The sequence below is a fragment of the Grus americana genome, chromosome 28 (assembly GCF_028858705.1).
Source record: "Grus americana isolate bGruAme1 chromosome 28, bGruAme1.mat, whole genome shotgun sequence".
NCBI classification, from domain to species: Eukaryota; Metazoa; Chordata; class Aves; order Gruiformes; family Gruidae; genus Grus; species Grus americana.
The window spans coordinates 1,420,954-1,445,350 of NC_072879.1; the positions used below are offsets into that span (position 1 = coordinate 1,420,954).

The following is a 24,397-nucleotide window of genomic DNA, read 5'->3' on the forward strand; positions in this document are numbered from 1 at the left end:
GGTGGGTCCTGCTTTTGTACCGAGGTACAGAGAGCCATCGCCTCTCTTTGGTGCTCTTTGGATGTGAAAATAGATTCCTCCCAGCCCTCAGCTCCCCGTGGCTCATCCATGGGGGAGGCTGGTGGGCAGAGTTTGGAGGAGCATCACTTGCCCTGGCCTGACTCAAACGGACGTGGTTCAGTGACTTCCTGCTGCTCTGACCGCTCGGCTTCGGGAAAGGGGGAGTTGCGGTGCGGCAGCCAGCTGGCACGCAGCCCCCGCGCGGGGGTCCGTGCCGTGGCCTTGCCGGTCGTTGCCCTGGCCCAGCTGCCTGAAATAGGGGTTTGGAGCTGGGGAGTGCTGCTCCGGAGGCTGGGGCTTGCTGTGCAGGCAGGGCTGGAGAGTCGTGCTACACTGCTGCCTGTGTTTGTCTGGGCCAGGGGAAGACAGCACAGTCTCCCAGTGCTCGCAGGAAACAGTATTTATTTTTTCCCTTCTGTTAGGGCTCTGTCTCGCTCCATTGTCTGAAATTCCCTTGCAGAGTCTGACCCATAACTCTTAAAAAAAAAAATAATCCCAAGCACAGGACTAGAGCTCCCTCAGCTTTGGCTGTCGGCCGCCTGACTCTATGCAAACAGTCTGGGCCTGAAACCCCCTGGGACTGAACATAAAGGTCTGATTGAAAACAAAAATGGGGTATGAAGCAGCGTGGCCCATGCATCGCTGGCTGCCTCCCCTTCCCTGGTGTGTGGCCAGAACCACCTCCAGGGAAGGTGGCTCCCGAAATGCTTGGGGAGAGCCGCGCTGTGCTGCCTGCACTGGGAGCTGGGAGGTCGTGGGGGAAATGGCTACCCGGCGTCCTTGTGCGAGGCTGGTGGAGGTGGGAGAAGCGAGACACGGGCGGGAGGGCATCGCCATGTGCCGAACCCAGGGCGGAAATTATCAGGGAAGCAAAGAATGAGCAGGATATCACGTGTCAGCCGTGTGCGCTCGGGGCTGGGGGAGAACAAAGCGCAGGGAAGCCCTGCTCTGCTGCCGCTCCCACCCTGCTTCCTGCTGGGACGGAATGGAGACCGTTGGCTGCCAGGGGAAGGGAGCGTCAGGGCAGGAGCCATCCTGCTGCTGCCCGTCTTTGGGGAAGCTGGAAGGCTCTGCGTGCCTCAGTTTCCCTTGGCCAAGATGTGCTGGGTGCAGCAGGATGGTCCCCAGGTGTTGGTCTGCTGGGGGTGGCATTGGAAGGCCAGGCTGCTCTGTGCTGAGGCTGCTGGGCTCTGGGGATGCTCCAGAGGTGTTGGCCTGGAGGTTGGAGCCTGTGGGGGAAGGAGGGGGCTCCCATCCTGCGTAAAAGCCTTGTTCCCCAGTACTTGAGCAGGCAGGTCCCACAGATGGGCGTCATGCACCCGCGACAGCCCCAAGGGCTGGGCCAGCACCCTGCGCCTTTGGTGCCTGCAGCTCCGGTCCCTCCTGGAGAGCAGCGGCATTTTGCCAGGATGCTGTGGACAGAGCGTGGTGGGCCCTGGTGAGGATTCGGTGTCAGGAGAGGACTGGGAGCAGGGCAGCCCCAGGGAGCAGCTCCCCTGCCCACAGACCTTTATGTGGCTGGTCCTCCCCCCATGCTGAGCTCTGGCTTGGGTGTCTTTTTCCCTCTGTTGCTCTTAGACCCTCCCCCATTTCCCCCCTTTGCACCCTTTAGCACAAGAAGCCTTTTTTTTGTTATTAATAGCTATTGAGAGCCAATAAAATGTTTTACGGGGTTTGTCCAAGCATCAGGACTTCCAGTGTGCTCATTTCCTGGAGTCTGAGTGCTGGAGGGGCGTGGGTTTGCTTGTTTAACCCGCAGGTAATGAGGCTGCCGCAGCAAGGGCTCTTGGTGGGCGTCATGGGAGTCCGGAGAGGAGAGGAGGAAGGTGGGGAGAGGGGCTGGGGGGCGGGCAGGCCAGGGGGTGGGCAGGCAGGGGTGGGGGCTGCCTCCTGGCTTGGCTCACTCAGACACAGCAAGGGCTGAGCTGGGTGTAAAACCAGAGACAATGAATGTGGGGAGGAAAGCGGGGCATGCGCGCCGGTCGGTCGGTCTGTCTGTCTCTCACGTGGCCTCCCAGTGCACACCTGGCTCCTGCTTGACCCTCCGTGCTTTCCAGCCCATGTTTAGCTTCCTGGCTGTCCTCTTCCTAGCATGCTCTGGCTGCCTCCAGCACGGGTGTCCCTGCAAGGACTGAGCCCAACGTCCCGCCAGGCAGCTCTGGTGGGAGTCGTGGATGGAGAGCATGGTGCTGTCTTAGGAACCTGGTGCCCTGAGCACAGAGCTGCTTGACAGTACTTGTCATCCTGCCCCTCCAGAAGGGAGCGAGGGACTGATTTGGCCTCAATGTTGGGCCATACCCACGTGAACATGGTCAGCCGCACCTCAGGGGGCTTGTGTGGAGTCAGTGTCACAGAGTCATGGAATACTTTGGGTTGGAAGGGACCTCTAAAGGTCTTCTAGTCCAACGCCCCGAATGAGCAGGTGTGTGCACATGAGAAGGAGCTCCCTAGTTCAAGGGGCTGAGCTGAGCCCTGCCTGTTTGTCGGGGTTGAGGGGAACCCCAAGTTACCCCACCACCACCATGGGGCTTCCCACCAGCTTTGCTGGGAAGTGCTGGAGCGGTGCACGTGAGGTAGGCAAGGTGCTGCACGACCTCTGAGCAAACAAGCCTCCACGGCCATCAGTTACTATCAGTGAGTGTCACAGCGGCTTTTGCCTAGGCTGTGGCTAGCAGCCATGTTGGCCACCATGCCTTGCTCTGAGCTTTGCAGTTAAAATCCAGGTTTGTTTGCGAGAGCGGTGGCAATCAGGAGCTCACCGTGGAGGTGAGCAAGGCGTTAACAAGTCCTGGGTCCCTGTTGGCTGGTGTCAGGCCTGGGTAGGCTGTCATAGGAGCTCTGAGCGTGGTCGTTCCCCCCCCAGGTCCTTAGAAACTGTGCCCTCACCCACATGTCTTGGCGTAGGATCGCCGACACAAAGGTCCTGGCCCAGCCGCGACGGAGGTTGGTGCTGGGGGGAAGCACTCTGACTCAGCTGGCCACAACCTCTGGACCCACAGGGACCCTCCCAGCAAGCAGCCGCCTGGGGAGAATATCCTCTTTTCACTTCATAGGAAATTGCACGCCTGGCGTGGTTTGCCCTGTAACGCAGTGGCTTACGTGTGTCTGCGTCTGTTGGGGACTCTCGGGTCTGACCAGCGGTAGCCCAGCCCTCAGCGCCTCAGCCGGTGCCTGCGAAGGTCTCCTTGCTGCCAGCAGCCCTTCCGCATGGCGACGTTGTTCTCCAAGTGATTCTGCATTGTCTCTGACCTGGAGACACTCGTCAAGCGTTTTGTCTCCTGCCGTGGCCAGACTTTTATTTACTTATTTATGCCAGTGTTTTAGATGTGGGGCACCCTGTGACAGTCCTGATCCCCCAACTTCTCCCACCCCTCAGTTGCAGCACCCCTCATCGTAGCGGGAGTTACCCGTAGCGCAGAGAAGGTGTTGGAGGGGCTCTGCAGAGCCTGGAGCCCACAACCCCCTGCTGTCCTCTGCCTCCCTGTTTCCTCGTACTAATTTTCTCCCTCTCCTTTCTGCAGCTGGGAGACCGAGGAGCCACGCCGGGAGGACCCTCTCCGCAGGATGTTCTCTCCACCAAAGAGCTCTGTGTAACAGACAACGATGACAATCCCGGCGGGACCTTGGAAAGCACTAACATTTCAGTAGCCCAGCACCCGTGGGTGGCCGCTTATCCCTCCTTCTCCACACCCCGCCCTCTCACTGCTCACCGTGATGGTGTATTAACCAAGAAGAGCCCTGCTTCTTTTCTCCTCACCCCTCAACTTTCGGCAGCTCTGGGATTTGTATGGCAGCAGCGTAACCGTGGAGAGGCCGGGGTATCACAAACTTATGGATTTTGATAAGAGAGGAGGGAAAGGGGAGCTGGAGGAAGGTAAAAGGATGTCCAAGACAGGTGGAGGAAGGAGCAGTCATGGAAGCCGGAGTGCTGGAACCAACTCGGGAGTCTTAATGGTGGGTCCCAACTTCCGGGTCGGCAAGAAGATTGGATGCGGCAATTTCGGGGAGCTCCGTCTAGGTGAGAAGGGCCTTCTTCTGTCCTCACTATAACTACTTGTGCAGGGATTGCCCTGGCACCTGCCTCCTGCAGCAGGAGGAGCTGGCACATGCCTGTGACGGTTCAGTACCAAGGGTGTTGAGTGGCCATTCAGTGAAGCGTTGCGCGTTGCAGGTAGCCCTTATTCCTTTGCAAGGTTTCCTTTTCCTCAGCCCCTTCACACTGTGCTTGAAGTTTCAAAACTCGTCACAGCCCAAAGGAGTGATGGCAGAGGTGTTTCCCATCTCCTCCTCATACCTATCGCTTTTTGGGTTTGTCAGGGAGAGCGTTACAGATCAGTCCTGTCTGTTGGAAGTGACAGTGGCCCACACAGGCCTGGGTGTCCCTTCAAGTCCAAGAACACTTAGTGAGTAATGTTTCACATGCCATGTGCTCACCAATCTCACTCCACTTGTGCAATGGGGTGCTGCCCTCCCGCTGCGCCACATCCCTCAGGAGAGCGGATGGAGAGTGGGGGCCTGGGGGGCATTCGCTCCGCTGGGGCAAACATCTGGGGAAGAGAGTCAGTATTTTATCCCGGATAAATTCTCTGGTTGTTAAGACTGGTTTTCAGAGACTCTCCTAAAAATTTATGCAGGGGAGAGAGAAAAGATTGGAAAAAAAACCCCAAACACTTTCCACGATCACTTTTGATTTTGAACTGAGTTTATCAGGAAACGGTTGAAGCAAACTCTTGTTTAGAGAGTGGGTAGGTTGCTCCTCTCCCAAGGACTCAGCATGTCCCAGGAGGCTTTCAGCAGGCTGTTAACTTCGGTTGGCATCAGGTGGCTGGGAGAGGCCTGGCAGTGCCAGGCACCGCTGTGCCAGCAGCACAGTCTGGATGTCTCCAGGAATGCGCGTTGGAGTCTCTGCCAGGCGGAGCGTTGGCCTTGGCTGCGAGCGCTTTGGGAAGGGGCTTGTGCCCTAGGAAGAGGGAGGAGAGCCGGTCCCCGGAGCAGGCTGGGAGCCTGTGACAGCCATAGGCCTTGTTGCTCCGTGATATTTTAAGGAGCGCCTTTTCAAACCAAGCTCTGAACTAAACCTGCAGCAAATGTGGTCATCTCGGCAGGCTGTTTGCGTGCAAAAGGAGCAGGAGGTGGGAGGCTGTCGGGAGGTGCCGTCAGCAGCCCCGGCTCAGGCACCCTCACGGAGGGTGGGGTGAGTTTACCCACCTCGCTGTGCTGCCTCTGTCTGTGGGGAGTTAATGTTAGCTCTTCCCAGCGTGACAGACTGGCTGGTGCCAGGCTAAACCGTCCTGTTCCTGAACTCCCCGATGGGATCGCCGCTTAATTGCAGAGCTTGGGAAAATGCTCTGTTTAAAATCCAGCCAAGTGGTTCCCACATCCAGCAGCGGAGGGTCTTGTCTCTCCCAGTGTTGTGAAGAGTTCTGATCCTTCCTCCAGACCCGGGTATAGGTATTTATATATCCTATAGGAGAGATATTTAGGGATTTTACCACTCCTTTCACTATCTGGGTGGATCTGGACATCTTCTGGGAATGCTGCACCTCCTGCTGCAGGGCTGGCTGGGAGGGGGTGGACGGAGGGCTCTGAGCCGTGCAGGGTCTACCTGTGTCCTTCCACCTCCTTTTCCCTGCTTGCCAGTGAACATCCCACAGTGGGTACATGTTTCTGGGTGAGCTGTCTCCCAAGATTCTCCTCTAGGCAGGAGGCCTTGGCTGTTATTTTGTCTGACGTGCTCAGCGCTGAGAGTCAGCATGATCCCCTGCCTTGGCTTCCCCCATCGCTTTTTGGGGATAACACCAAGGTGGACGTGAGTCTCACGCAGATCTGAGGAGCATCTGTGAAACTGGCAGTCTGGGTTGCTCAGAGCAGAGCCGCTGCAGGAGCCTGGGAGCAGTTGGGCTCAGTTTGTTCATGGCCGAAGGGACGAGCAGAGAGCTCTTGCTCTGGGGCTCTGCAGCAGTCGATTCTCTCTGCGAGAGTTTGTCCTTGCCACTAGCAAGAGAAGCTTCTAGTGCCTTTGCGTGGTTTTCCTGCCCTGTCACACCCTGTAGTGCCCAGCTCTGACGTGTTAATGGCCTGAGCGCAAGATCTCATCACAGCAGTGGAAGCCACAGCTATGTGGCTTTTTTCCTAAAATCGCATCTCTCTCCTTTAGGTGTGCCTCTGAGCTGCGTCAGGGCTCAGGAATGCTTTCAGGGCTTCACAGAAAGTATGGATTCCTCCAACTGCAGATGAATGGCAAGGGACCAGAGGGATCCCGCTGTGAAGTGGTGGCATAAGCAGGGATGTGCCCCAGCCCTCGCTCGGCACTCAGTTTTCCCTGGGAATGGAGTATTCGGTCCTCAGGGCAGGCTGGTTGCAGAGGCCAAAGTGTAGCTCAGTGTTTAAAAGCTCCCAAATCTTCTTTGGGCTTTTTCCTTTAATAAAGACCCAAGGAGATCTTGCAAAAACATGCTTGGAGGTGACTCCTCCAGCTCCCAGTGGTGGGCGATGGAGGAAGATGAAGTTGTCTTCCTGAAACAGGTAACACTGCTCCATTTCACCACTGAGCTGAGGGGCAGATGCCAATCTGTCCTTCCAGCTGCTTCAGCTCAGCTGCCCCGGATGGAGACAAGTGTCCTCCCAGGTACGGAGGTATCCAAAATAAACAATGATTTGGTTAAAAATATTTTTTTAAAAAAATTGGCGTAAGGCATTTGTGGGAAGGCAGGAGGGGAATGACTTGGGCGGGAGTTCCTGGCTGCTGGAACCATGCTTGGATCCCGCCCCTCCCTGTTCATGCTGGCCTTGGCATCCTGGGTGATACACGTAGCGCCGGTCCCTGTCCCAGTCAGGCTGTGCTGCTGGCCAGTTCCTCGCTGTACAAGCACGACTGGAAAGCTGGGATGGGAGCTGGAGCAAGGTGGCAGCCCCAGCCCTCTGGTGCAGGGGGTATGGGGGGAGCTGTGGGGTTAGTGAGGGGCAGGTTTAGGTTGTGCAGGTGGTGGGTCCTGTTACCTCCTGGTCACCCTGTGCTGGGGCTTCACCCTGGGCTGGGCAGGGCACTGCACCCCAGCCAGCACATCTACAGTGCTCCTTCTTCCCCCTGTCAGCCTGCAGCCATGGGCAAGTGCCAGCCCAGCTCCTCCTGGGGCTTTCCAAAGGCCTGCAGCCCCCTGAGTGCACCCCCCCCCCCGCCCTGGCTGGGTGCCGTCCCTACCCATCTGCTGCCTGCAGCCAGTGTGCCTCTGTGCCAGGGCTGGATGCCGCCCTCTGAAACACAGGGCGGGAGGGAAGAAGCTGGTGGCAGTGGGGATGGCCAGAGCAGGGCTGGTGGCTCGTGTGCCCTGGCACTGGGCTACGGCTGAGCAGGGGGAGCCTGCAGCCCGCTGCCTCTGCCAGTTCCCTGTGCCCCCAGGAGCAAGGCGAGCACGTACTGCTTGCAGTGAGGGTTTGTTGGAGCAGACCCTTCTTAGCAGCTCCTTGGTGGTACTTTGGGCTGGGCTGGGATAGGGGGAGAGGAGGAAAATGCAGACATTAACCAGAAAGGTCAAAAATGAGCCCAAAGCACCCGGGTGGTATGCAAGCCCCCTTCCAGCTCTGCCTGGTGCTGGACTGCCTTGGATCTGCGCTTTGGAGCCAGGAGATGCTGTTTGTGCTGCCTGGGAGGGGGGCTCCTTGATGGAGCCCAAGGCCAGTGCTCCAGTGATGGAGCCTCAGCCCAGGAGCAGGGTGCGGGGAGGGACAGGGACCTGGTGGAGGCTGCTGCTTCTGTTCTTTCTGCAATAAACTTCTGCAAATGTGCTTTTTGCAGCTTTCTTGTGCTCACCCCTCTTCCCCTAGTCTAGTGCATTCAATTCTAGTGGCAACACAGAAGCACAGCACCTGTTTTCCTTTGAATTTAAAAACTGGAAATTAACTTACTTGTTAAAAATAAAACCAGCATTTTTGAGGGAAGAAAATTGGGGGGGGTATGAGCCAGCAGCATTTTCCTACTACAGCTGGACTGGGGCCGTGTCCCAGCTGAATGATCATGTGCGACTGCTGGGGCCATTCCCAAACTTTGTGAGCTGTGGCACTTCACCCCTGGCCTGCAGCCTCCCGCGTACTCGCAAGGACTTCCTTCTCAGGGGCTGCGAAAGGTACCTTCAGAAGATGCGGGCTGCAGTCAGCACGTTACACGTGATACCCTTCTGTTTTCAGCTCCACGGAGACCTCCATACGTGTGCATGTATGGCAAAGGGCTCAACCGCCTCTGAAGGGCCGCTGGCTGGTTGGAGCTGCAGTCCCACCATGTGCTGGAGGGGGCTCGTGGGTGTCTTCAGAGGAGGCTGTGGGAGAGAAGATCCCCCGTGCTGCCTGCTGACCACTCCTCTTGCCTCCCTTGCTAATAGTTCATGCTTGATTTTTCCTCTTGGTCTTTCAGAGGCTCCTCTAGAGGAAGGTCAAACTCTAAAATAACTTTTTTTTATTTTTGATGGATTAAACCCCAATGCTCCAAGGAACTGTCATTGCTTGGACTGACACAGCTTGTGTCACCGAGGCCGCAGTGCTTGCAGTGCTGGGCCGGTGCCCAGCTGCCTTCTGCCGCGCTCCTTGACTACGTCACCCGGGGCCTAGAGAAGCCAAATTGCCGGTCCCAGCACCCAGGCACAACTCCGTGCTCCTGCTGCAGGCAGGGCCATAGCATGCGGAGGCTCCCGGCACCGTCAGCGCGGTGCTGTGCCCTGTGCCGTGCCACAACCAAGGGGCAGCACCAGGCGGAGGGGCTGGCGCAAGAGGAGCCATTTGGATGGGGACCCGGTTGGGAGCCCGGCGCAGAGCCCGGCTCCTCAGGCCGCCGTGATGTGCAGGAGCAGGTGCTGGACCCCACCGCTGCCAAATCTGCCTTCAGGAGGGGGACGATTTGGATGTCAGCACAGGGTTAAGAGAAAGCTGCGTCTGGCTTTTAAATGCGATACAGGCCCCGGGTCTGGCTGCTGCCTCCGATGGGTGGCTTTGACTCGGCTCTGGTCGGACACGCTGTGTCTTGCAGGTGCTGGCAGCTGGATTCAGAGGCATCGCCAGCACTGAGCTGGGCAAAGACCTCTCTGCAAACGCAAATATTTGCTTTCTGCCACCCGTCTTGTCGCTTTTCTCTTTTTTTTTCCTTTCTAAAGCAACTTTTCTTCTGTGAATCCTACAATACTGCCTGCTTGAGTCCTCCCCTGGGGCAGTCTGTGGACTCCAACACATTTGAGGTGTTAAAAGTTATTATCCTTAGCGGGTGCTCGGCAGAGCAGGCAGCGTGGGGGCGGCCGTGGGAGCTGCTCCAGAAGCTGCTGGAGCCGGGATTTCCTTGGCATGGGCCAGGCCCTGCTGGGGGAAGGACCCAGCAGCCCTGCCTCCTTGCTCTTTTGCTTCTTCTTTCCTGTTGCTTTTTTTTTTTTCCCCCCTCCCAATAGGCTGGTTCTGCTCTTCGCACCTTTTTTTATCAGGGAAGAAGATGGTGATGGTTAGACAGCAGCAAATGTCCGTGCTCTCTCTGCTCCTCCATCTTTTTTATCAGCTTTGTCCAAGCTCTCCAAGCGTTACAGGAAAGGATGAACCGTGGGGATATCAAATGATTTGGACTTGTTTCTTGGACTGGGAGAGGGCTGCCAGCTCCCAGAGTGTTTTTGCGGGTAGCTTTCTGTGCCAGCAGGCCACGAGAGGATGAGTGTGGTGGGAACAGGACAGATGCCACTTAACAGGGACAGGGATGGACCTCTCCAAGCACTGCCCTGCCGGGGATGCTCCTGCCTCCTCCCTTCTCCCTCCCTGCTGTGCTGGGCCAGTTTTGCAGAGCCCCTCAGACAGGGTGGCAGGTATCCTGCCATGGGGGGGGGGGGTTTCCCCTCTTCAGACCCAGCCTAACCTCAGGGAAAATCCAGCTGTGAGTACTCTGGTTGCATGTTACTGCCCTGAAGATGGCAGTGATTTTTTGGGGGCTGAACTGTAGAGCCCTGAGGCTGGAGCCCACCTTAGCCAGGGAGCACATGCTGTTGCGGCAGGCAGGGCCATGCCTCCTGCCTGGGCTCTGCCTGCCCCTGCAACCCAGCCGGCGCGTGGGGCTGTTTTGCTCTCCCTTGCGATTGTTTGCAAAACACAGAGGTCCTGGTGCATGGAAGATAAGCTGCCTGCACACACTCCTCCTCCCCACCAGCTTGCTGCCTTCTCTCCCCATTAAGTCATTGAGAGGTGACTGCTCGTGGCGGGGACGAGGGGGCTGCACTGGGGTCCATCGGGATTTGAGTTCTTCCCTGCCCCAATCAAGTTCCCAATGAACTGAGGGTTTCCTTGAGCTCTCTGGAGCTGTGCATGGGTCTGGGGGATGTCCCATCTCCTCCCCAGGAAATGTCAGTCTGCAATGGGTCAGAACCCCTGGGTCTGGCACACACTTCTCCCTCCCTTATCGCCTACTTCCTAATCGCTGTGAAGGGATTTGGTTTTGCAGAGGCAGGAGACAAAGTGGCTTGATGAACGTCCCCTGGGATGGGAGACGGTCAGTGAGGCAGCAGGATTGAGCCCCTCCTTGGCTGCAGAGCCCGTCCCTGGGAGGAGCTGTTCCATTAATATCTCCCATTCATCCCTCTTCCCGTAATCCTGCCGCTGACTCCGGCGCTCAGCAGCTGGCTCTGATGTCACCCGGCGAGGATTTATTGCTGCTTCAGGTGGAGTGCAGCAGTTGGAGCAGATGAAATCTTATGCCAGGAGGAGCTTGTTCCCTGAGCAAATTGCTTGGAGAAAATCCGAGGAGACAGATGCAGCTCCATCAGATACACACATGCCAGGCAGTGGGATCGCGTGTCTGCTGGCTCTGCGTGCTGTGGAAGGGAACCTGCTGCGGTTAACTCCCATCTCCCCGGTGTCCTGGAGGGCTCTGGCAGAAGGGGCACTCAGATATTTCTGCAAACTTTTTTAATCTTTGCCTTTATGGACCTGGGACAAAGGTGTAAGCCCTTCCTGGGCCTCTCTGGGGTGAGCAGGGCGATGTGCAGACACTGTTAGTTCAACCTCTCTGTAGTTATGGCTGTGAAAACTCCCGTGAAGGTGCTGAGCTCTCTAGGAAGTCATTTACAGGGTTTTGGGGTGGCACAGCTGCCCTTTCAGCTCTCCTGGGCACTTGGAGGCAGTCGTCTGGCCCTCCCTGCAGCATATCGGTGCTTTCAGCTCCTCCTCGTATGGTCTGGGCCATGCCGTGGGTCTGCTCCTGGCTTCCCCTGCACCCTTGTGGGGTGGGAGCATCCCGAAGGATGAGGTTGAGCTGCACACGTGTACACACATGCGCGCACACCCTGGGGAAGGATTTTCCACCTAACCTGGTGTCTTCAAACCACTGCCAGCTGTAATGCCTCAAGCTGCCCCAGTGCTCTTGGGGTCCTTCCCACCACCCTCTGCGTGGTCCCGCTGCCCAGAAAGCAGCATCCCCCCACTCTGGACAGCCCTCCCAGAACAGGGTGGCCTCTCTCCATGCAGGAATGTGGCTGGGAGAAGCAGCAAGTCCCAGCCTTGTTCCTGCCTTGGCCAGTCACATCCCTGCAGGCCCGGACTGGGATGCTGCCCCCTCCCAGCAGACCTGGCTCTAGCCTCCCCAGCAGCCTGCCCATCCCAGAGGAATCCACGCACCCTATCTGGGGGTAATTAACAGGCGTGTTGCAACTCCCCACAGTGGGTTCCTGCTCCTGCTCATGCCTCGAGGCCTGTTTATGTGTTGTGGGAGCCACCGAACCTGTCCTGGATGTTCTGCAGCCCAGGAGCCCTCAGGGCACTGCAGCGGGTGTGATGCGGGGTTAATGCAAATGCTTACTTGCTTTCAATTGCTTTTTTTTGTGTCTCTCACTGCAGGAAAGAACCTCTACACCAACGAATACGTAGCTATCAAGTTGGTGAGTCCCTCCGTGGTCAGGGCGGTGATGTTCAGGCCAGCTGGGAAGGAGATTGTTCACCCTCCCTGGGCTGTTAGAGCAGGTTGAGCCGTGCGGGTTTCGATAGGTGATGGATGGGTGGCTGCACGGGGAGCTGTGCTCGCTGCCAGGAATTGAGGGCAGGCAAAGCAACACGCGTCATTGCAGGTGGGGTGATCTGGGCCCCGGGAGAGAAGAGCTGGGTCTTCAATTTTCCAGGACCTCGCTGTGGCCCATGCTGTGCTCAGCCAGTGCCAGCGGCAGAGACACCTCCAGGAGAGGGTGGTCCCCACTGTAGCTGCTCCCATTAATGTCTACCCCAGCACCCAGATCCCTCTGGAGGGGATGGATCTGGCTCCCATATGGACTGGTTTTCTCTCATCATCCCCTGGGGCTTCATCTCCATTTTATACCAGTTTTTCTTAACCCCAAATGCTCTCAGTCCAGCTGCTGCCAGCATGTGAAGCAGGTGTCTGACACCCAGACCTCCCTAACATCCTGCTCCCTACGACAGCCTTAACCGTTCTCCTCCTCTCCTCCAAGGAACCCATAAAGTCCCGGGCCCCCCAGCTACACCTGGAGTATCGGTTCTACAAACAGCTCGGCAATGCAGGTATGGGGCTGGGATGAGCTGCCACGGGGAGCCGGCCGCCCAGGCGACACGGCTAGGAGAGGGAGGCTTCCTATAAATGTGACTCTGCAAATTTGCTCCCTGGCATGAGTGACTCCTGCCCATCTGCTCAGCTGGGAGAGGCTGATTTTACACAGAGCCACGTCTAATCTTTGATCCCTTTTTATTTAGTTCTTTTCCCCCCACCTCCCCCGCATCAGGCAGGGATGCAGATGGAGCTGCCTCCTTCGCCCTCCTGCCAAAAGCAGAACCAGGCTGTCTGCAGCACGGAGGCAGGGCAATGCAGAGACGTCCCCCCAGTCGCCCCCATCCCAGCTCCAGCAATGGCAGGGCCATGACAGCATGGCCGTGTGCTGCTCAGCCCCCTTGCAACTCCTGACAGCCCCTGCTCTGTCTCTTGCAGAAGGAATTCCTCAGGTTTACTACTTTGGCCCCTGCGGGAAGTACAACGCCATGGTGTTGGAGCTGCTGGGACCCAGCCTAGAAGATCTCTTTGATCTGTGTGATCGGACCTTCACGCTCAAGACCGTCCTGATGATTGCAATCCAGCTGGTGAGCACAGCACCTCCGCCTTGCCTGCAGCTCTGCACAGCTCACCCCGGCCTGCCTGCCCGCAGACCGCCCCAGGGGAGCGGGAGAATGCCAGGACCTGGCGGTCAGGCTGTGCGGGGACCCCACAGCGCTGTGTGGGGACCCCGCAGTGAAGGGGAGGGGAAGGAGAGCTGAGCCAGCGCCCGGCAGGCTGCAGGAGCCGCTGCCTGCTGGCACATCCCAGAGCACCTCCCTCCATACCTCACCCTCTCCCTGGTGTAGGAGGGCTCTCCCTCACCCCTGCACAGCCCCTCTCTGAGCACAGCCCAGCGTCTCTTGCTGTGTGTCTGAGATGCGGCTGGACTGAGGTTGTCTCCCAGGGCTGCAGGACCTGCCGTGCCTGTCCTTTTGATGCAGGGTGACATATTGGCTGAGGGGAACAGGGTTGCTGGCTAGGGGTGAGACAGTTGGAGCAGAGTTGGGCCCAGGGGATGAGGGCACAGGGATGTGTGCAGGATGCACGGCGTGTCTCTGCTGTGATGCTGACATGTCCTTCTGCCCCCAGATCACACGGATGGAGTATGTCCACACCAAAAGCCTGATCTACAGAGACGTCAAGCCAGAGAACTTCCTGGTGGGGCGGCCGGGCAGCAAGCGGCAGCACACCATCCACATCATTGATTTTGGCCTGGCCAAAGAGTATATTGACCCCGAGACCAAAAAACACATCCCCTACCGAGAGCACAAGAGCCTGACAGGGACAGCACGCTACATGAGCATCAACACCCACCTTGGGAAAGGTACGTGCGCACCATGCGGCCAGCCCTGCCTCTTGGCCAAAAGAGAGAGGAAAGAGGACTGTAGGGCGCAAGCTCCCTCCCGCCAGAGGTGGGGCTGGGGACAAGCTGCCTCTCCTGCTCTTCAGCCTGGGATGCTGGGGTGCTGCAGGGTCTGGCAGGGACAGGGAAGGTGGCTCTAGTGGGAATGTGCCCATGTCTCTTTTTCTCCACGCAGAACAAAGCCGCAGGGACGACCTGGAAGCATTAGGGCACATGTTTATGTACTTCCTCCGCGGGAGCCTCCCTTGGCAAGGCCTCAAGGTAACTGCCAGCTCCTGCTGTCCCTGGGCATGGGTGCCCCGTGGGTCTGGCTCTGCCCTGGCATGGGCAGCATCAGGGTGTGGGGAGGGGAAGGCTTTCGCCCCTGGGGTGTTGGAGGGTTGGCACCCTGAGAGATGCAGGGGCTTTGCTCTGAGCTCTGTGCCAGGCCCTTTCTGTGCTGAGCAGCTGTAGCTGTCCCACTCTCTGTGTCCCTCCCACTTTGTGGATATCCCAGCTGCTCTCGCAGTGGCTGTCCTGGAACTTCAGTCCCTGGTGTTCATCTTCCAGACCTGCCCTGGGTGAGGGGATTCCCTGGGAATGAGCCCTCGCTGTTACCTGAAAAAGAGGGACCATCATGGTCTGATGGCACCCATTGCCCTCCCCTCTCCCGGGGACATGCCTGGCCCTCATGCTGACCTGCTCGTTGTCTCTGCCAGGCTGACACACTAAAGGAGAGGTATCAGAAGATCGGCGACACCAAAAGGGCCACGCCAGTGGAGGTGCTCTGTGAGAACTTCCCAGGTGAGGGCACTCCGCATGGCCTGTCCCTGTCCCCAGCCTGGCCCCAGAGCCCACTGGCCTGGCATCTTGTCCCCCTGCCCCAACTAAGCCCGCTCTGTCCCCGCAGAGGAGATGGCCACGTACTTGCGCTACGTGCGGCGGCTGGATTTCTTCGAGAAGCCTGACTATGACTACCTGCGGAAGCTCTTCACAGACTTGTTCGAGAGGAATGGTTACGTATTTGACTATGAATACGACTGGGCAGGGAAACCGCTGGTGAGTGGCAAGGGAGCAGGGGCGGGCAGAGGGTGCCGGGCCCCAGGGTGCCCTGGGGGGCGGGGGGCGGCGTGGTGGGGAGTCAGCGTGGTCTGCAGCAGCAGCCAGGGAGGATGCAGGTCGGTAGTCATCCCTGCCACGCGCATCTGTGCCCGAGAGATCAGCTCCACCAGTCCTCACCAGACACCAGCATCCAGCTCCCAGCTGGGGCTGTTGTGCCGATGAGTTAAAGCTTTGACGCAGAAATGTGAGGCTCCTGGAGCTAAGGGGAACCCAGCAGTTGAGTTGGCACCTCTTTTTCTGCCATGGGCACCCTCCATGGACTCGCTGCAGCCACACACCAAGCGTGGAGCTGCTGGGGCGGAGGTAGGGGCTGGGATCAGGCCCAGATTCTGGGGTGTTTTGCATGTTTGGCCAGAGGTGGGATCAGGGGGAGGGCAGCTGTGCCGTGGCTGATGTTGTCCTTGTCGTGTCCTCAGCCCACCCCTATCGGCACGATGCACAGCGAGGTGCAGGTGCAGCCCCCGAACAGAGACAAAGCACAGCCACACACCAAACACCAGGTGAGCAGCGGCGCTGCCCCGGCGGGGGCACGGGGCCATGGTCGTGCGCAGCTCGAGCTTCTGCTCCACAAACTCACAGGCGGGGACTGGGGCATCCTTTTTTCCTCAGTGCCGCCTGTGGGAGGGCTTCCTCCCTGCAGGTCCGGGTCAGTGACTGGCAGGAGCACCAGGGCAGTGTCCCTGGGGCCAGGCGGCCTGGCAGAAGCGGGAGGAAGCAGCCATGGGAGGCTGTAGCACGGTGAGGAAGCGCCAGGCCTGTGCTTCAGCTGGCAAGCTGCAGGGTTTAGCGCTGGCCGGCGGGTGTGAGCACAGTACAGGCTGAGCCACCTTGCGCTAAGGGCAATGTCCTCGGTGCCGCGTCCCTGTGGGAGTAACTTGCTGCTCTGTTCGCGGTGCCACTCCGATCAGTGGGACGGGGACACGGGACAAGGGAGGGGACTGCCTGGGCCTCGGCGGGGATTCGTGGGGCAGCGTGGCAGCGTGCGGCCCTGTGCTGGAGAGAGGGGCTGACTTTGCCCTGGGAACCGGCAGGGCACGTGGGGCCGAGCTGGGAGCAGCCTGGGGCAGGGAGACGGGCAGAGCTGTGCAGGCAGCTCCCTGCCTGGGTCGCTGTGGGAAAGGGGCTGGACTGTCCGGCCTTCTCCAGTGCTGTGGTGGCCTGTCCTACCCTGGTGCAGGAAACATGGCTTCAGGACTGCTGCCATCAAGAGCAAACCTCACACGTTTGCCCAGCAGTCCTGTACAGACCCTCGTTCTCTTGCCTTGAACGTCCACGGGGAGCAGAGCACCTGCAAACAGGCTGGAGCTGAGGGTGCAGCACCCTGTCCTACCTCACCCACGTATCGGCCCAGCGGTGCCCTTTGCTGCTGTGTGCTGAGCACGGGGAGCCTGGGGCAGCCCTGGCTCTCGCTGGCCAGTGGCTGGGCAGCACTTCACTAGGGAGTGGGCGACGTCTTCAAAGCGCCTCTGGCTCATTCCTGGGAACTTGCTCACAGCGAGATCTGTTCTCTGCCTCCAGCATGCAAGAAACGCCGTGTTGGACATCCCTTCCGGAGGACAGTGGGAAAAGCAAAGCACAAAACTCCCACAGCGTGGGAGCAGTTTCCAACCTGGGGATGCAGAGGGGCTGTGCCACGCTCACGGTGGCAAGGGTTTGGCAGCAGGGTGCTCCCCCGCTGTTGGACAGCTGAGGAGCCCGGTGCCCTCGAGGAGCAGCACAGCTCGCTTCCTCGCAGTCACCCCGCAAAGATCCGCGTCGACCTCGGAACGTTGCGCTCGCAGAAGGGCTGGTGGCGTCGCCTCGGCCTGGCTGCGTCTTCCCGCGCAGCGAGCGGCACTGCTGTCCCAGCACGCTCCAAAACGCAGCCAAGGGCCCTGCGTGGGGCTGGCTGTGCTCTGCAGGGCAGTGTGCCCTCAGCTGCCCAGAGAGGATGAGCGCGGTGCGAGGGAAGGGCCCAGCTCCGTTGCTGGGGGCTGTGTGTGTGTATGTACATGGCAGGGTGCAGACCCACGGTGTCACTGCAGGGGAGCCGCCAGGACGGTGCTGCGCGAGTGCCCGCCACAACCACAAACTCGAGCTGCTCCGGTCATGTTTTTGCTTTTGCATGTCTTATTTTCTCGACTCCCTTTGCCACTCTTCTCCCTGCCCCTTCCCTCCACCTCTCCCTTCTCTTCCCCATTCTTCCTCTTTTCTTTTGTTTCTTTTCATTCTGTTCCTCCTGCCTGTCGCGAGCAGCCACCCGAGGGGACGGAGTTGTGGGATCCTCAGGCCAGTGGGCAGCCTGCCGAGGAGCCTTTGGGAGCTCACCTGGCAGCCGGCAGGCTCGGGGGGTCCGTCCAGGTACACGCAACCACGCGCCGAGGGCAGGGGCGGGCGCGGGAGGGAGCAGAGCCAACCTGCGCCACGAGACCTGCCCACGCAGCCGGGCACAGGCCGACGCGTGTCTGCCGGCCGTGCCAGGGGATCAGCCCCGTTCCCCCGCCCCAGGGCGGCATTGGGGCCGCGCGTGCCCAGGGTCTAGCCTAGGCTGCAACACGCGGGCCCAGGGGCTGTGCTGCCCTGTCGCCGTGGCGCGTGACGCTCATGGCTCACAGATAAGGCTGGCGCTGCTTCCCGGGGGCTGCCAGGCTCCCTTGGTGCTGCTGGTGGGACTCGAGGGTGGTTAGAGATGGACGAAGCGCTGGCTCTGTTCCACGCAGCTGGGTGGGCATCAGGCTTTGCCCCCAGTGCCGCTCATCCCAACAGCACCGGACAACGCGGCCTTATCCCACGTGGGGACTTCCCTGTGCCTCCTGTTTGACTGGACCGATGGCTTCGAGCCCTGCTTCTCCTCCTTTTCCCTGGGCAGTCCTCAGCCTCGTCTCCCCGCCTCGGTCCTGCTCTCGCGCCGTCGGCCGTGTGCTCGCCGCCCTTGCAGCCTTCTGCCCTCTGCCGCTCAGTCCCCCCCCACCTTGGGCTGGTGGGGTCCAGCCCATGCGGATGGCAGGGCATCCATGATGGGTCCCCCTCCACCGGCTGGGCCTGCGCTGCTTCCTCCGGCTCTGCTTCCGTCCCCGCCGCTGCTGCTCGTTCCTGCTGCTCCGCGGTGAATCTCTGCTGGTGCTCGGGCCCAGCTCCCACCGCTACTGTCGCAGGGCTGGGGGAGCCCATGGGGCCAGCTTGCGCTCTGCCCCGCTCCTCCCATACCACGTCCCCTCCCTGCCACGGCGACTGCTCCCTGCTCTCGCTCTGCAAACCCCCCGGTCCTTCGCCTGCGCCCAGCACTGCAGGGGGGGTATTGGTGGCGCACAGGGGTCTCCGGGCTTGTTTCGGGGGCTGTAGCTTGATGTAGCTCTGCCAGCTGGGCACTGCGGCTGTCAGATGGCAGCTCCTCCATGAGTCTGGGTAAGGCTGAGCCTTCTCGCCGGGCACAAGCAGCTTGGCGATCTTTTGGCCTGTGCGGCCCCAGGGAGCTCCTGGCTTTGACTGGGGGTAGCGGGTGCAGGAGGGGGGGGGGGTTCAGGCAAGTCCCAGTTGCCTGTGCCAACCCCGTCCTTGCTTTGGTCACTTGGAGCTCCTCCTGGTCTTGGCACCACGCACGGCCCCGCTGCCCCGCCGAGCGGGCAGGAGCTCAGGGACACCTCGAGGCCGACAGCAGCCCGCGGGGCGGGCGCTGGGCTGAGTCCCGCAGGGCCCAGCGGTGTTGGGGCTTGGGGCTGGGGAGCAAGAGCTGTGTCCAGTTGCTCGGCCATGGCAAGGTCTCCTTGGAGCTTCACGGGGCTGTGTTCCAGCGGGGCACGTTGGAGCTGGCTGCCAGCAAGCCCCTCTCCCGGCGGGGTATGCAGAGTTTCCCAGGAGCCAGGATCCTCCCAGGGACACCGAGGGGATCAAACCCTCTCTGTGCAATGGGGCTACTTGGGAGTGCTCAGCACCGAGGCTGAGCACCACTGTCTGGGCGAGGGCACCATCCTGCTGCCCTGCGTGGGGACCTTGGTGCTCCCGGCTTGCGCAGGGCCATAGGGGCCGTGCTGCCTCCTGGGGCTGCACCTCTCTGCGACACGGCTGCCGCGGGGCAGGGGATGAGGCTAAGGACCGGCCCGTGCCCCGCGGGCTGCCCCACGCTGACGCTCGCCTCTCCCCAGGTGATGAGCTCCACCAACGGAGAGCTGAACACGGACGACCCGACGGCAGGACATTCGAACGCCCCCATCACAGCCCCCACCGAGGTGGAGGTGACAGACGATACAAAGTAAGGACACAGCCCCGCTGCCCCCCCCTTTTGCTGGGGCCGGGATGGACGCAGGTTTCAGCAGCTGCCCAGCGATGCATTGCCCAGTCCCCTCTGCGGAGGAACAGCCCAGCTCTGGAGTGAGAAACTATCGCTCTTCTCTGGGACGCCACGGGAGGTGTCCCTGCAGGGCCACCGCCAGCCCCTTCCCACCTCACCCTGCCCAGCCCCGGGGCTCCCGCATTCTCCCCAAAGCCACTGCGGAGGGACACGCACAGATCCGGGACAATTCCTTCTCGGGAAGCCCCTGTCTGGCCCTGGCTCTGGCCACTGGCATTTGCCGTGGCTGGCATTGCGTGCTGTGGCCAGCGTCACTCACTCTGGTCGGTGTCACTTGTGGCCATCGCGGTGCTCCCGGTCCAGCCCCTGCCATGTGCCGGGGGCACTGCCAGGAGCAGCTCTGCCCACATGGGGCTCACCAGGATGCTGAGGGGTTTCCGTTCCCCCCACCCACCCCACAGGCCCTGCCTGACCACGGGGCTGCTGAGCCCGTCCGTGTCCAGGCCCGGGCGCTGACAGGGTCCCTTCTGTCCCCAGGTGCTGCTGTTTCTTCAAGAGAAGGAAGAGGAAAACCACCAAGCGTCGCAAGTGAGCTGCCGGGGCCGGGTGGAGCGGCGTGCGCGATGGCTCCTCTCCCTCTGGCCGTGGCTGGATCTTGACCTGCGGAGCCGGCAGCGGCAGCCCCTCGGTTTGGAGGGGGGCGGGGGGGACCAAGCTGGACGGCCTCCCCCCAGTGCCCCATGCGCAGGCAGGGAGCGGGGCCTCCCCAAACTGCTTGTCCTTTCCTCCGCCACTCGCCCAGCGTGTGGCCGTTTACTCGAACCAAGCCTGACTTCGCTGAAGTTCCTGCGTCCGTCAAAAAGAAGGAAAAAAAAAAAAAAAAGAAATCGAAACAAATCCACAGCGTCACTTGCTTTTGAGTCTATAACTAGTTTGAAAATGGGGATCAACTCTACAGACTCTGAACCGTCGCTGTCAGAAGAAGCAGAAGACAATTTCAAGAGCAGTGGGCTAAGGAGGAATTTTTTTTTTTTTTTTTTTCTGTTGCTTCCTTGTCTCTTAAGTTAATTTAAAGTGAGTCTCGGTGCAGAGTGCTGAGTCGTCAGTCTTTGACCGTCACCTTCAGTGTTACTGAATTCTGCTCTTCCTTTAGGCCCCCCCCCGCTCCACATCCCCCATTGGGTCCCCCCCCCCTTCGTTAACGCCTTTGTGACGAGTGGTGCGGTCTCCGGTACGGTGAGAAGTGCTGGGGTGCGCGCAGGGGTGGGGGGGGTGGGGGGCTGGGGAGGAAACGCGTTTACAGTTCATTTCCGATGCACTTTTGCTAGCAATACAGGCGATGTTTGGTCTTGCCAGAACAGGTCGGTGACTCCCAAGGGCTGGGGGACGCAGGGACAGGGACAGCCAGGCCCTGGCCTGCCCCAGCCGCTGCCAGGGCCGCCTGCCCGAGACCACCCGTGAAGGGAGGTGGCAGGGCAGGGTGGAGAAGCCAAGCGGCCTCGACTCTGGCGCTGCGATCTCTTAGGGCTGGATGTGCTTCCACAACAGCTTTAGGTCTTTGCAGGGGCAGCGCTTTATCAGGCTCTTTGCTTTTACAGACCGTTAGCCACGTGTCTGAGCCCCCCCGAGGGCCCTGAGGCTGCTTCCCAGGGCGGCAGCGGGCGCAGGGTGGACCGTGGCCGGGGTGGGCGGCAGCGTGGGCAGGTACGGAGGTGTACGGTGAACATGGCTGGACGGTGAAGGGCATCGGTGTGGACCGGTGCTGCCGGCACTGCCGCGTGGCATCCTCCCGCCTGCCTTGGGGCTGGGCCTGATCCTGGGGCGGGGGGAGCTGGATTTGTTACAACTTACACACAAACACACGGACACAGAGACACAGCCACACACCTCCACCCACCCCCTGTTCCTCACCCCCCCAGGGCACTGCAGCTTTCCCATGTGACTGAACCCGTGCGCTGTTGTGTGTATTGATCGTGACACATTGTGGGGGGCACACTTATCTTTACCAAAACTCTGTTGTTCTGCCCCAAGAGAGGGGCTGAGGCTTTTGCGGGGAGGGGGGAGGGAGGGAAATGGGACCATCTGTGGCTGCTTTGAAACATTTGTCCAAACTGACCATCGCTGGGGGGAGGCTGGGGGCCCCAATTCGGGAGGGGCCGCAGGGGGTCAGGGGGGTGGGGGGGGCACCCTGCCCTGCCTGGGCACCCATGGGCTCTGGCTGCACATGGGGGCCTTGGAGCGGCTACTGCGCCGTGGCCTCTCTTCTTCCTAAATTCAGGATTGACCCCGGCTTCGGCTTCTCCTGGGCCGCAGCGAGGCAGGAGGTGGCGGCAGCCAGGGCAGCCCCAGCTGCTGCTGCGTCCCCCGGCCGCGGTGGGGGGGTGATGTGCAACGTTTGACCTTGTTTCCCCAACGAGGCAAACAAACAAATTTTTTAAATCGCCTTAAATTTTCACTGGAAGTGGATCCTTCTCAGAATATCGGCTCAGATCAACCCAAGCGGAGGCCGAAGAGGAGCCGTGGAGGGGAAGAGACGCGGCTGCGGGTGTTTGCCCGGCTCCATCTCCACACCCTCTGCTGCCGGCAGCTGTGAGCGGGGCCACGGGGGCGGCTGAGGATGGCGGCACGGCCCCTGGGACTTACTGTCCTTCCAGCGAGGAGTCCAAATACTGAGATTGTACGTGAGGGCGTTTGTTCCATTGCGAGTTTAGTTACTGCTTTAAAACAAAGTGTACAGAAATGGCATTTAAATCTCTCTGATGCTTCCTGGAAGCCATAGAATTTAGGGGCTTTTTTAATAAAAACAATTAAAAAATAATAAAAAAAAAAATCTTTAAAATCCTACACTTTCTTCTGTGCTTGACTGCGCAGCCCTGAGGGTGGGGACACTGACCCACACCTTCTTTTCATCCGAGGTTCCCTGTTCCCCGGGGAGGACCTGCCTCAGCCCCTTCCTGGCCATCCCTAGCCGAGGGCCAGCTCCCCAGCCCTGCGCTGCGCATGGGCCTTTCCTGCTGCTAAATTGTACAGAGCTAAAAATACAGCCCTGTAGTTCTGTTCCCTGAGCAGCAGCAGGCGAAAAGGCTGGGGGTGGTGTCAGGGGAGCAGCAGTGAGCAGAACGGCTCCAGGCAGCTCCGTGCCCAGCCTGTCTCTCCCTGGGATGTTCCTGTAAAAAGCCGATGGGGGGGGGAAGTCGGTGGGGCAGGAGGGCGGCTCCCAGCACTGGCACAAGCAGGGTGCTGAATGGGGGCTGCAGCCTGAAGACCATGGCCCTGATTGGGGGGAGCCCTCGGCCTCGCTGCTGAGGAGGAGGAAGGCCAGGACAGGTATTGAGCTCCAGCCAGGTGAGATACGGCCGCAGGACCTTGTGCCTCCTCGAGCGCAGTGCTGATGCGAACAATGGCGGAGGGAGAGCGGAAGGGCAAGGCTAAGGTCCCTGTTGCTCCTGGTGCGCTGATGTCCCCAATCGATAAAGTGCTCCAGCATGGGTTGGCCAAGGACTGGAACCTCCCGCAGCCTGGCCCAGGGGGTCACATTCACCAGGCAGCTCCACAGGGCCCCGCTGCTCCCTCCAGGCAGCTGGTACAAGCAGAGCCCCAGCTCCTCACCGAGGTGTTGAGCAACACGCCCAGGAGCTGCTGGAAGGTGCTTTGTTGGGCACCGATGGCAGGGCAGAAGGGCAGGCAGAGCCCAGCCCTGCTCCACCACTTACAGCCCCTCTGCACTGGGAGCTGCCTTGCAGTCGTGCTCACGCAGGCAGGGCAGTGGAACAGCCCTTTACATCTCCCTCACAGCAAGGCCCCCGTGTTCAAAGACCAGGACTGACCCCTGCAAAGGCCGTTGTTTAATTGTCAAAAACCTCCAATCACGGTTAAAGAAATCCAGTCATAAAATGACAGGCTAAATCTGCCCCACAGACAGGTAACACCCAGCCAGCACCTCCTGCTCTCCTCCCCCAGAGGAACACGGGTTCAGTAATAACCTCCGTCCACAGAGGGCTGGGGCTTCCCAAGCAGCCTCTGCCTTTCCTCCGGCCTCCCGGGGACCCCAGCTCTTGCCCCACACAGCAGGGGACCTTCGCAGCTTTGGTGAGGGGAGAAGGGCTGGGAACCAGCTGGGCACAGGTCCCCCCCTCTGCCTTCCCCCCCCAAACCGGTGTCTCTCTTCAAATCACAAAGAAACTTCTGTAAAGACAACCTGAATGTCTTTATTGATTTCCTATTTACAAATCACAAAGCTGGCCAAAAGCAGAGTGTGAACACTGAACGAGAGCATCGGATACATTCATCAATACAGCACTGGAGGCGAGACGGTCCCAGCTCTGCTCGGAAGGTGACGTGGTACAACAGAACGTCTCATACTTTTGGAAACAGGCATGTCCAACAATGACTTACATTCATCTATCTACAAAAGCCAGAATTGCATCAAACTGCGTAAAAGCCCTAAGAACAGAAGTTGCTCGGGTGTAGTTCAGTGGGAGTCCTCTGCCCCCCGACAGGACAAGCCACCAGACCTACCTTGTGGGTGACGGGAAGAAGGGTGGATTTGGGAAGAGAATCTGCATAACGAAACAGAAGTAAAATCAGATGCTTCCAGGAAAGAGCCAGCAAGGAGGCACCTGCCTCAGCTGAGCAAGGCCTGCCGTCCAGTCCTGCGCTTGCCATGGCCACGTGCGCAGCTTTGCTTCTCTCAAATTCCAATTATTTCCACTATTGCCACCTATATACAGAAAGGCCCCGAGGTGCCGTATCCACAGCAGACAGCCCGCCCCGGGGACAGCGTGGGCTGACACGGCCCTCGGGCGCCTGTAGTGAAGTTCCCACAACCTTGGAGAAGGAGCAGTGGCGGGAGCAGGCGCAGCCATGTCCACCCTCACGGGAGGGAGTGTGCCCAGTCCGTTAATCCGTCTCACAACACTGTTGCATTGCACAGAGTCAGGTTCATAGCTAAGTCATGGACCCATTTTTCTTGGGGTTATTTTTCTTTCCTTTTTTTTTCTTTTTTTTTTTTTTTTTTTTTTTGTACTGGCCATATTAAAAACATCCTACCTTGAAGCAGGCT

General features: G+C 59.5%; 1 protein-coding gene across 4 annotated transcripts in view; it reads left to right on the forward strand.

Moving 5' to 3' along the window:
- Positions 1–20,424, forward strand: part of CSNK1G2 (casein kinase 1 gamma 2) — a 45,406-nt gene extending 24,982 nt beyond the window's left edge. For 3 of the 4 annotated variants that reach the window (XM_054805377.1, XM_054805376.1, XM_054805375.1), the window contains exons 2-12: positions 3,582–4,078; positions 11,908–11,948; positions 12,510–12,579; positions 13,001–13,149; positions 13,694–13,928; positions 14,143–14,228; positions 14,666–14,750; positions 14,857–15,005; positions 15,485–15,568; positions 19,190–19,296; positions 19,873–20,424. In XM_054805377.1, the coding sequence (XP_054661352.1) occupies positions 3,892–4,078; positions 11,908–11,948; positions 12,510–12,579; positions 13,001–13,149; positions 13,694–13,928; positions 14,143–14,228; positions 14,666–14,750; positions 14,857–15,005; positions 15,485–15,568; positions 19,190–19,296; positions 19,873–19,927 (1,248 nt within the window). In that variant the 5' untranslated portion in view covers positions 3,582–3,891 and the 3' untranslated portion in view covers positions 19,928–20,424. Of the gene's footprint in view, positions 1–3,581; positions 4,079–11,907; positions 11,949–12,509; positions 12,580–13,000; positions 13,150–13,693; positions 13,929–14,142; positions 14,229–14,665; positions 14,751–14,856; positions 15,006–15,484; positions 15,569–19,189; positions 19,297–19,872 lie in introns of those variants that run through there. The other variant, XM_054805378.1, reaches the window with a different exon arrangement.
- The last annotated feature ends 3,973 nt before the right edge of the window (positions 20,425–24,397 follow it).